Below are 12,997 nucleotides of genomic sequence, written 5' to 3'. Positions count from 1 at the left end.
CAGAATTATAATAGATATATATTATAAAAGAGTGTCTTTGATGTTCTCAGAAGCAACAGGCCATTGAAAAAGATTTGTAGGTCACCTGTGATTGATATTATTATTTATGAACTGCTTCCAATAGATGTTTTGGCCACTCCTACTTTCCAGGAACTCAGCATAATGTTTCTTAAGGCGACTCATATAATGCCCCTTAGTTTATCTACACAATCATTGCGTAATCCAGTGCACCTCTTGTTTAATACTTCCTTTGTCTACCTTGCTACTGACCTTTGTTGCCTTGTAAGTTACACACTCCTTACACTGCTCTGTCAATATTTGTTTTTTATGTCTTTCTTTGTCTCTTTCATCATTTGTGGTTTTAACTTTTCCTACTCTCAAACGTTCTCTTGTCTTTATTTTTCTTGCTTTTAGTGTTTTCTTAAATGTTCCTGACCGATTTTCATCTCAAACAGTTCAAAAGCTTGTCTCTCTATTGTCCAGGCATAATTACTCTAAACAGTTTGCAACCTTAATCTTCTATTAAGAAACAATACATAGACTTACTGTCAACATGTTGATGTCTTTCACCAGTATGTCTGACTCACCCCCAAAATGCAACACCAACCAGCAATTACTAAAATATGTGTATTGTAGTCATTTCATTTCCACAGGGTGTCTGTAATGTAATAGTAGTGTTCAGCAGTTTAAGCACTACTACTGTCAGGGTCATTTTGTCATGTGATGCACCCTGTACAGGAAGAATTAGCTTGGCTCTTGGTTAGCAGATAAAGGGGTACTTGGGAAAGGAGGAGACACAGCAAGGGAAATGGATGAGTGGCAATTAGCAGTACATTTGGGCATATTCAATTGTTGGCGTTACTGGCCAAAGTAACGCGGCGCGCGCACTAATACCGTCATTACGGTACCTTTCACGCTGGATTTCAGCTCGCGGCTCAGGGAGCTGCAAGCTGAAATCCGGCTTAGTATTACTGTAATAACGGTAATACTTTTTACGCCGCGGAAAATGGGAACAATTGAATATGCCCCCTGGCCAGCATCCCTAGTATTAGAGGGCACCCAATGCCAATAAGTTAATGGTAGCTAGGTAAAAATACCCTTTGATGTTGTTACTTGCCACACTAAAGTATCAAAGGCGACTTATGCTGCCATTCACAGTAACCCTTTATCCCTAGTGTACTATTAGGCCAAAATACTCAGCAGACTTATATCACGGCATATGACACACACATTCTGACACAAAATAATACAACTACCAACAATTGTCCCATAGACATTTTTTTCTTATATATTTTTTAATTAAAACCAGGAAGAAGAGATTCCGCTAATGTTATCCTCTACAAGTCCACAAACGTTTCCTCTGCGCTGCCATTATGATGCACATGGTGTTCAGTACTAGTACCCAGACCATAGTCCCATGATTATTCTACATACAACCACACGGAATGGGTTAATGTAACAGTCTGAGAAAAGTAAAGATACAATGCACTGTATTATATGCATGTAACAAATGTATCCATAGGTCCATATTTGTGTAATTCAGCAGAAAAGTATTTTCTTGGAGATACTGCTTTTCAACTTTTGCCTCAGTATATTGATTTTCAGATTCCCAGCTGACATAAGTAAGGAGCAAGTGTTTTCATCATTTGTGAATAATATAGTTCATTCCATAGGACTGAAGTCATCACCAGCCAAGATACATATTTCAGTCTCTGCCCCTCCTGCTGCAGTCATCACTCCACGATTTCCCCACAATAAACATTACATGTGCATGTCTGTATTGCCGGTCATTCTGGAAGGAATGCAGTAGGTGCAGCAAATTTGGCCTTTGTTGATGTATTCTGAGATGAAAATTAATAGCTATTTAAAACCTGTGAAATCATGTTTTCTGCCATTACCCATATACAAAGAATACAGCATCTGTATCCATTCCAAGAGGTCATATGGCTCTAGGTTAGAGATAAATAGGTTATCTGTTGCTTTCCACTGCTCCGTCTCAATATGGAGTAAAGGCCTGGCCTAGTGGGTGACAGCTGAAGATTTTTCTGTATATTAACAACTGAAAACTGACAGAGCACCGTTAGCCATTCTTCAGACGTCACCAGTCCTGTATTCTTTATATTGTAGTAATACTTTATTGTAAACTTATAAAATACATCACAATGATGATAGCAAATGTGACATTATTCCTGGCATATATTTTAGCAGACATGGTGGGTTTAATACTGCAAAGCATGTCAGCCATGCTTGGAAGTCACAAGGGTAAATCATAAATGGATGTATTTACGGTGAGGTTTTGCAATAGGAATGTAAAAACATACTAAATGGGATAGCTATGGTTCAATATTTAAAAAAAAAAAAGCTTATGTTAAATGCATATTTCTTTTATACAATTAACATAGAGTGTACCAAGCCTGTCCTTTTGACAAATAAATGGCTAATAGTGGCCAATTTAACCAACAACAGTTTTTTAAGTAGTTAAACCTGTAATCCCACAGACTTTTTTTGGGGTTATTTTGGGGGGATCAAGTTTAAACAGCAACTTGGGTAGCTTTGTAACATGGTGTAGCATGGAGTTGTCATTTGCCCAGGATGTCCTCTTATAACCGAGACTTCCCTTTGCAAAATTGCTTGTTCAAGATCTTGCTTGTCTCATCTAGAAGCATTGCCTTTCAGTTCTCATGCATGTTCACAAGGCGTATAACCATTTGTAACCTGAATTCTGAGTCAGAGCCAGTCTGTAAGGAAGCTCCTCTGTGGTCACATGATGTCAGTGAAAAGAGGGGATTCATGTGCCATGAATGTAAATGCTAGGAAGAGTGGTATTCCAAAGCCTCCTAACTCTTTACATCATGTAGCATGTGACTCTGATTGCCATGATAATCACATGACAGTTAGCAAAATGTAAATAATAGCGTCTTAAAGAAAAAAAACAATGAAAATAGGACTAAACAATGTGTCTTATTATAGGTAAACAGAGTTATTTATGCTATAAAAACCACACATCACTTTATCTTGGGATTGCAGCTTGAATATTTCCAATGGTCCTCTTATTATAAGTTTGGTGTGCTCAGCTCCTCCATCTGGTGGTGAAGTAGTAGAACTATACATAAATGATCATGTTTCAGCTGAAGAGCACTTAGTGGGCCACTTATTTATGTTCCATTTTGTGTTTTTTCATCTTTGTGACCTCTTTCCGAGTAAGCTTCTCTGTACCCCTTTCTTGATAAATGTTCATCTCCGTGTGAGGTGACCCTGAATGATATATAGCATACAGGCACATTACATTTCATAAAATAAGTTAAGGACAGTAAATGACATTTCCAAGTTGACAATTAGATTTCTCAATATATTTTCTTCATCTTTATGTCTGCCTTGGATTCCTTTTTTTTTTCCAATTCACTCTCAGCTTAGAATTCCCAAGTCTTAAAATTACTCAATCCCTCTATATTTTCCTTCACGGTTCTCCGTCCACTACTTCTGAGGCCCATGTTTCAACATACAGTCAGTTTGCCATATTCTTTGCATTTCTAACCATATAACTTATCTCTCTTTCTTGTAGTAGCCATCATATCTTTTTCTGGCCCTTCTGTGCATTCTCCAACTTGATGATTTAATCCTTCAATTTCTCTCACACTACAATTTGTTACAACTAATCACCTCTAGACCTTGATACCCAAAGTAAACACATTGATCACCTCACATTTCAGAATCTGTCCACAAATACATTCACGTGTAGGAATATTGGGCCTGATTCATTAAGGATCTTAAATGAAGAGGATCCTTATTTCAGTCTCCTGGACAAAACCATGTTACAATACAAGGGGTGCAAATGACTGTTCTGTTTTGCACATAAGTTAAATACTGACTGTTTTTTCATGTAACACACAAATATCAACTTTAAATTTCAGTGTACAAATAGGCTATCAAGTATTTGTGTGCTACATGAAAAAACAATCAGTATTTAACTTATGTGCAAAACAGATCACTAATTTGCACCCCTTGCAATGTACATGGTTTTGTCCAGGAGACTGAAATAAGGATCCTCTTCATTTAAGATCCTTAATGAATCAGCCCCATTGTCTCTAAACATCTATTTCCAGACATCTATTTTACCTTATTTCTCTCTTATCTTACCTAAGATGGTACTTTGCGTGCTATCACCTGCCTTAGGTGCAGTTCACTTTCGGCCGCCACGATCGGCTGTTGGTTATGCAGATGATAGGCGATCAGGTGACTGATGCTCTCAAACAGCACATCTTTTGTCCTGACCTGAAGAAAGACAGATGAGTAGTGCACATTTGCTTTATGTGGCTCATATTCATCACCTGTGTTTTGTTGCAGTGCACTGGGAAGGGCAGATTTATTTACTAAACTGCGGGTTTGAAAAAGTGGAAATGTTGCCCATAGCAACTAATCAGATTCTAGTTATCATTTATTTAGTACATTCAACAAAATGACAGCTAGAATCTAATTGGTTGCTATAGCAACATCTCCACTTTTTCAGACCCGCAGTTTAGTAAATATACCCCTAAATCTTCTTTGGCCCTAGGCAATTCTGTCATTCTGAAGTTCTGTTGTATTTTAGTCTTCTTTTATGTACAACAGTTTCACATTTTTCATGACAGTTTTCAGACTTTAGACCTACATATCAACTAATGTGTAACTTGCAAATATATCCCAGCAAAAAAAATATATGAAGAGAACAAAAAATATATTTCTTTACATTTTCGCAAGTGCTAATTATGTTTTTTTAGGGTTCCTTGCTTTTTTGGAATTTGGGGTGGAAAAAGTGGAGCTTGAACTAGGTTTGTAGTGCTTGGGCTAATGCCATGTGTTGGGCAAAAGCTTTGTGGATTTGGGTTACTCTTATGTAAGAATTAGAATTAAGTTTAGTAAAACATGGTTTTTGCTGTTTTTCCTCCTACCTTGGACACCAGGGGGGTAAAATAGAAACTGTATAAGGGCCTCTTCTATCCATGGACAATTAGTACATGGCAGAACACAAAGTAAGGGATCAATTAACTGAGCTTAAAAATATGGGCACACATACCGTCCATGTGCTACTAGTCTTATTAGCATTTATAACATGACCTGTTTGCCTCTTTAATTAAAGCAATCTACACATCAGCATAATTGAGATGACAAATTCAAAACTACATAACTACATCCTTATTTCACAAAGAATCTGGAGAGGTCTATGTATTATTGCCTATCTGTGTCAGTGTCATCATGGCAGATTCTTACCACTCCTTCAGGGTCCACCAATAGAAGATGTTTGGGTTGCCCTCTGTGCATGCCCGTTAGGACATATTGGCCGGGGTTAGTGATGCTATCCCTCACCAGGAAATCACCATCTCTCTGCAGAAGCTTCTCTGCTTCCCTTCTGCTCATTTTTCCCTGATACCATGGCTCTCCTTTGAGTTGCTCTTCCGTTGGGGCAACAGGTGCTCTCCTAGTTGGTGGACTTGGCCACTGATCTTCCAGCTTTTGGGCCTCCGAGAGGCCAGATTCGTGGAGTTTTAGAGCATCTTCAAATGGTCCTGGTAAAGAAAAAATAATTATTATTTGGCTTTTATTTTGTCTACCATAACATAAAATAAACTGTTATGTAGCCTTTTATACTTTTTGTATTGGAAAAATGAAATTACATCAAATGAAATGGATATACAGTAGAGCAATAATGATCTCAATGTCTAAAGCCAAAAAGTAATGTACAATAATAAAGACAATACTTTACAATAAATAAATCATTCTACATATCATATGATATGCACAGCAGGCTTACTGTGGCCATATGTCATCAAGGGGTCCACTGTCGGGTCCCAACCCAAAATGACTTAAAAAACAGTGATAACATTTATGTCATTTTCCCTTCATATCTCGAAGTCAAACCTGTCCCAAACATACCTATATTGTATTGTATTATTTTGTGCCTGGAGAATATTATATGTAAAGTATTGATTTAGGGGCTGATGCAGAGTTGGTTGCAAAATGGGCATAAATGACGGTTAAAAAATTGCAGGCATAAATAGCGTATTTCGACCCATATGCAGAGCCACACACATCTCGAGATACTTCTGGCTCCACATCGTCAGAATATGCGCTTGGTGTCCACCAAGTCATAATTACCCAGATGTATTTGCACCTGCCCTCTAGCAGGTGCCAAAAATACACCTCCTAACAGGTGTATTCTGCAGATCAGCATGAGCCGCATTTGCATAAACATGCCTTTACTGTACTTGTCCTGCGTTTACCGCCCCTCTCCTCCCCTGTTCCTTCTTACTAGTCCTAATAAGGTGCAAGTGCACCAATGCAGGAAGTCTGCATTGGTGCATATATACAACTGTTCAGATGTGCATTTAACTTAGCAGCAGGCCTTTAGATAAGTGGGCACTTATAAGAAGATTTGCTGGAGTGCTTTTTGTAACCCCAACTAGCACAATATCTTCATCAGCAAAGCCGTAGACTTTGTATTACTACTGGTTTGCCAGTTTTTATGTCACCATACATGGATCTGTGTGGCAAGATGGTGTCTGTTCAGGAGAAGCTCATTTGTGCTCAGTATATGGGGCATATCTGCAGTGTACCTTACAGATAGCAGGATATTTGTACATTGACATTAAATCGAACAAGCTTTCTATTGTAAACAGGATATAAAAAAATATTTTAAGGGGTTGAAGATAGCACATCTATGAAACAGACCACTCCCAATTACTTAATGTCCAGTAAGCCTGTCTGCTGAAAAGCAGGCGGTTTAATGAAACCGGAACTTAGTACATTTTCACATTGAGCTTTTTAGCTAAAGGCATCTTTGACAGGATGGACCGCCTATGCCACTCTGTCTGTTGTTGCTGGGAACCGGCTGGGCTTACTTTGCCACGTCCCCTTTCGTTATTCCGAATACACCCCTCCTGCCACAGTAGTAGGAGCCTGCTGCCACCACTGGGCTCCTTTATGGCACCCAGAACCACGTTCCTTTTGGGTAACTGTCACTGCTAGTGTACTCCCATGCTGGTACACTTGGGCTGGTACCCCTGACCGCTTACTATGGATGAGAGTGCTGTGGATGGATGTCCCCTGGCCTATCACACTGGCCAAAGCTGCTGGGTAGCGGTATAAAGGTGGTACTGGAGATCTGGGTCCGAACCTCAGAAACAGCTGGAGGACGGATTAGATTTAGGGTCTAATCTGTAGGTCACAGGATTACAGCAATATTGAAGAAGTTGTCAAGCAGGCATCAGTGTTTAGGTCAGATGGAACATCAGAATGATACATTTCAGTGTACAGTGCTTTTTATACAGATTTGGACACTGGCTATTTTTAGAATCAGGATGTAACCTGTTTACCAAAACATAGATTTACATGTATTGCAAAGCTAACAATATTTACACTTATCTGTGATATCTTAAAAATCTTGCTGTGATTTCCTGCATCTTATTTCAGAGGCAGGGCATCTACTAGCAAGTCAAAGGTTCTAATTGACATGAATCCTTTCTTCAGACAGTCGCAGAATACACATTCCCAAAGAAAGTTATAAATCCCAAACAAGTCATTTCCCCACATCACAATACACAAAATACTTTCTAAACAAAGGCTCATTGTATCAGATATATACATCAGAAATAAGGCATTTCCTTTGGCAAGGTTAAAACAGAGAAAACACAAATTTTCTCCCTTGGTCTCATAAATAAAGATTTCTTATATGAAAATATACACAATATCAAAAATAAGTGTATTGGCAATTATAGAAATAAGCGCCTTGCACTATTTCCTTTAAATAAATTCATACCATAAGTTATTTATAAGTGATCCACTACCACCGCCATTTTAACAAAACTGAATATCCACTAATTTCAATAACATGTTTCCCTCCATGAAAAATAATTGTATGTGAAATAAAGGCATTCCAATGTCCTCTAACCTTACCCAAGTCCTTTAACAGTTAAATGGTCAGGTGAACAACACACTGTGAATAAAAAGTAAAATCTCAAATTAATTCTGGTGATTGAAAAAGTGATTGTAGGTCATCCTTAAAGCTGTATTACCACTTAGTAAAGATGCAGCCATGCAGCCATCTTTCCCAGAGATCCTCCGCTTTACTTACAGTCCCGGGTGAGAACCAGGGGTGAGCGGGAGGATTAATCACAATCTGCATCAAGACATGATTGGTACTCACGTTCACCCCCCCCCCCCCCCCACTGCCCCTTTAAGTTGGTTTACAAAATTAATTTGCCAGTTAGTGGGCCTTATTTTGAGTTAGGAGCAAAGCAGAGAAAAAGAGCCAATTTGCACCTTGGCAACAGCATGTGTAGGAGCCAGGGGGGCAGAGGGGGCAGTTGCCCCCCCCTATGATTTCTGCTGGGTGGGCAAAGATTGTGCACCCCCCATGAACTTCTACACAAGAGCCTTCATGCTACTTTCTGAAGTCATGGTATCTGTTCTAAAATTATAGATTGCCTTAGTATAGATTTAATACAGAATAATTGATTTGTTAAATTAAAAAATGTAAAGGGGTATGTTTGCTAAACCGCGAGTTTGAAAAAGTGGAGATGTTGCCTATAGCAACCAATCAGATCCCAGCTGTCATTTTGTCAAATGTACTAAATAAATGATAACTAGAAAAACTGATTGGTTGCTATAGGCAACATTTCCACTTCTTCAAACCTGCAGTTTAGTAAATCTAGCCCTAAGTCTTCCATTCATAAACATTTATATGATGAACAACTATTCACTTTACTTTTACCCTGAATTTCGTGCGGTGCGTCCAGTAACAAACATGAGATATAGCAAACTGAATTTATAGTGCCAGTGGAGTTGGCCATCCCCTGAAACACTGACAAAAAAACATAGGATTGAGAGTCTTTGTATATCTACAGTCACTGTTTCAACTGTCGTAAAACGTGATACCAAAAGTGAGAAAAAGGGGCTCCAAGTCCTTGGTCTTTTGCCCCCCCATGAAATTATTCGTTCCAATTCCCCGGGGTGCAGCCCTACTTTTCAACCTTTTACGTTACTCATACTTGCCAACTTTTAATTATTAAAGTCTGGGAGATCCCGCCCAGGGGACGTGGTAGGACGTCGTCAATTGCGTCATTTTAGATCCGCCCCCCACATCAAAACCGGCATTTTCTCACAGGGGCGGAGCCAAAATTAGGCGATTCCCATCTGCCCACTTCACTAAGAAGTGAGCAGGATGCGGAAGAACTGTATGCTCTCACAGGAGTCTGGGAGACCAACCCGGATTTCGGGAGTCTCCCGGACATTCCAGAAGAGTTGGCAAGTATGACGTTAAGCTTTAAGCTGATTTTTGTAATCCAAGTGCAGTGATTGTAAAAAAGATCCATGAAAGTTAGTTCATAGTTTTTTGGATGTGAACAGCTCTATGCATTTACATTAAAACAGGCACAACTGCACCTAAAACAATATTCACTAGTATGCTTTTATGGAGGGCTCATGGTTGTATGTATTGTATTTATTAATGTTTTTTAGTAACACAACTGCTGATGCCATTTATGAATTAATGATTGTTTAGAAAATCCTTGTTGAGGCATTAGGAGTTGAGCAGATGCAGGTTTTAGAAAGTAACACTCCATATTAGAAATTGATGGAAATTCAAATCTGCTTCCAAATTACATTATTTAATAAAATAGAACAAGTAGAATGCATCTGCTGTAGCCCATAGAAAACCAATATTTATTAATATAACTATAAAAAAACTGCCTAAAGCTGATATCTGATTGGCTGCTATGGCCTAAATCACCTGAGCTGTGCATTATGTTATTAAATAAGCTGTCCTTAAAAATAACATAACCAGATGACAAACTACCACTAATGTACCCTGACAATGTAAAATAGCTTGATGCCAGCAAATTGCAATACTTGTCTTGCCCCTGATATTGCATTAATACTGAGCTGGTACCTTGTTCGTGATCCCAAATCAATTCTTAGAAATGAGAGAGAGTCCATATTATTTAAAGCAACAATCCAATGAAAAAAAATGAGCTGTGTGCTTTTAACATAAATCACAGTGGAAGGCTATAAAGAGATTCTTGTTAATTACCACTTTTCATTTGTTTGTTTCTTTAGGCTGCTATTAATGATTTGGTAGTTTCCACAGTGTCATGTGTCTAGGACAGCCATGAAAGGTGCTTGATTAATAGGTACTTAATTTTCTATTTCAACAAAAAAAATCCCTATGTTGGATTGCTGCATTAGGTCCTTTCATTTCAAAACTTTTCAATTTGAATCAATATGAGTATAGTGGGCCCCATTGGGCTCAGGTCCCAACTACCACATGTATTAGATCTTACTAGGAGCTAATCACTAGCCAAGGCTGAAGTGCAGTCAGGGAAACAATCAGTTTCAAATGCATAATTGGTACAGTGCAGCCTGAAATGGAGAAGGGGTAGCTGCTCAAATTTTGCTGAGCAATGACATTACCAAATGTGATATGCTCAGATTTATGCAATGTAGGCTGGTCCAGAGCTGAAGAAGATGACTCCTGTGAGAAGGGATGGTGAGGGGGATGATAAGGGCGCAGAACTATCAGAAGTGTTCAGAAACTTCACTGTATCAAGTCAGTGTTACAATTGTTACATTGGCTAAATCCTCTCAATGATTTCAATACATGTATTTTTCTCAGACAAGAACATAACGACTGCCATACTAGATATACTCTGTACACAATGGGGCATATTCAATTGTTGCCGTTTCCCGCGGCCTTAAATATATTATCATTATTACGGTATTTCTAAGCCGGAATTCAGCTCGCAGCTCCCTGAAATCCAGCGTTAAAGGTACCGTAATAACGGTATTTACACGCACTATTACAGTAATGACGGTAATAGTGCGCACGTTGCGTTACTTTTACATGTAACGCCAACAATTGAATATGCCCAAAAGGGCCTGATTCATCAAGGCATGTATCTGGCATACGATGAGCATATCGTATGCCAAATGTCGTATGCCAAATCACTTTGCACATGCCCAGTACGGGAGATACGTGAATGCATCCTTGTCTGCTGAGTAATCGAATGCAAAGTATACTTACTACAGCCTAAGATTTAGTGGAGTGAACAGGGTTAAGGGGCCTTTTGTCATAGTCACTGTACAGTAATGGGGTGCCAAACACCAGTTGTTGTTTTTTTATGTTTTTTGTCTGTTGGGAAAACCTTTATTAGGCTGTCCTTAATGTCTACTGTACATAACGGACATTTTTACAGTTGCTTCTGAATGCAGACACATGTTATAGCATGCATATGATACTGACATCACTAGGACTCCGGACTGTAGCTGGTGCAAGAGATATGACAGAAAAACATGTAACTTTGATACAAGCAAAGCGTGATTTGTGTGTGGCTACATGTGTTCGAGCTTGGCACATCCTTACTGTAAATTGACTACAGCCAAATTCCCATTCCCAGCCCACTTCCCTCCCTGAAATCGCTAGGCTGTACTAAGCATCCTGTACATACAAAGATGAAGTGGACAGGACTGCGATTTTCTGGCGTATGAGCCGGTTGTGGGCATGTGCAGACTGATTTTGAGTACTATACGCTCACAATTGACAGATACGTGCATCGATGAATCAGGACCCATATATATATATATATTTTTTCACTCCATGCTTCAGAGTTAAGATATAAGGAGACCTGACCAATAAATCAACACCAAATTTAAAGCAATTGTTTCATAGACTTATGGGATTCCCTACCACGTCCAATCAAGATTTCCTACAGCCTTCAAATCTTAACACGTTCTCTAGAAACCTTTTTCTTTTTAAAGCTTACTTTATCCCTGATGATACTATTCACACTAATACAGCTGTCCCAATCTGCACTCTAAGGCTGGGTACACACTACAGTGTTTTCAGCCAATTATCCTGCTAATCACCTGATAAACAACAGTTCATACCGCATTAGTGTGTACACTTAGACAATGAAAGATTATCGTTCCAAAGCACCGACCATCATTTGATTTGAATGTTCAGCAGAACTATAAATTCATTAAAATATGGAACGACATCCTTCCAATCCTGCAGTGTGTATGCACTCACGATCAGGAGCTTCATAAGGTTTACAGAGTCATGATCTATTGAGTCGATAATTATGGCAGTTGAAGAGCACAGATCTGAGGGTAAACCTTTTAAAACATGTATAGTGTGTAAGCATGAATCGGCATGCTGATCAGATGTTTTCTTCCAGTTATTAGTAAAATCGTTATAGAAAACACATTGGTTGGACAATTCTGCAGTGTGTACCCAACAACCAAACTTGCTCCTCTTGTTTCAGTTGTGCCCTTTTCCACATAGAATGTAAATTCTCTACTGAGCAAGGTCTACCCTTTGTTTTTTTATGTCTGCATTTATTTTGTCTGCCTTGTATGTTCTTGTTTTATGTATGTCCTGTTTTCCCTACTGTACAGTGCGGAGCACTGTGGCACTTTACAAATCTACAATAATAATAAAGGACCTGGTCTATGAAACAATTGCTTTAAATCTGGTGTTGATTTATTGTTGGGGTCTTAGAGTGGGATGTACTCTAGTTTTTCATAGCGCATTTCTGCGCTGCCCAGAAAGTGGGCATTGCCTGTAGAAGAAGGATGAGCGAGGGAAGGGGTATTCTAACATTGGGCAAGTACAGTAAAGACATGTTTATGTAACTGCAGCTCATGCAGGACAGCAGAAACACGATTATATGCCTGTTAGGAGGTGTTTCTTTTGTACCTGTAAAAGACACACATTTTGTTCCCATGTCGATTTGTTCCCATACACACCGCAGTTTACAGCCAATTAGGTCTAAAACAAAGTAAGTATCCGTCAGAATCTCAGTTTGTATGGACACCTTTAGTTTCTTCAGTTTAATATACTATATGGGATGTATGATTAAAAACAATTATTAAGAACTATATTTACTACACCATTCCAATAAAGAAAAAGAAAACAAAATCTAATTTTAATCCATACACTGCTATAGTGTTGAAAATAAGAGGATAT

General features: G+C 38.7%; 1 protein-coding gene across 2 annotated transcripts in view; it reads right to left on the bottom strand.

The window, feature by feature from the left end:
* Positions 1–2,353: 2,353 nt before the first annotated feature.
* SHC2 (SHC adaptor protein 2) overlaps positions 2,354–12,997 on the bottom strand; it is a 44,173-nt gene continuing 33,529 nt past the window's right edge. For both annotated transcript variants that reach the window (XM_075206278.1, XM_075206282.1), the window contains 3 exons: positions 5,248–5,543; positions 4,138–4,272; positions 2,354–3,255 (listed from right to left, as the gene is read on the bottom strand). In XM_075206278.1, coding sequence (XP_075062379.1) covers positions 4,138–4,272; positions 5,248–5,543 — 431 coding nt within the window. In that variant the 3' untranslated portion in view covers positions 2,354–3,255. The remainder of the gene's footprint in view (positions 3,256–4,137; positions 4,273–5,247; positions 5,544–12,997) is intronic.

This window comes from Mixophyes fleayi, chromosome 1, assembly GCF_038048845.1.
Source record: "Mixophyes fleayi isolate aMixFle1 chromosome 1, aMixFle1.hap1, whole genome shotgun sequence".
Taxonomy (NCBI): Eukaryota; Metazoa; Chordata; class Amphibia; order Anura; family Limnodynastidae; genus Mixophyes; species Mixophyes fleayi.
The sequence above is the reverse complement of the archived record's forward strand: the minus strand, read 5'-3'. Positions and strand labels throughout refer to the sequence as shown.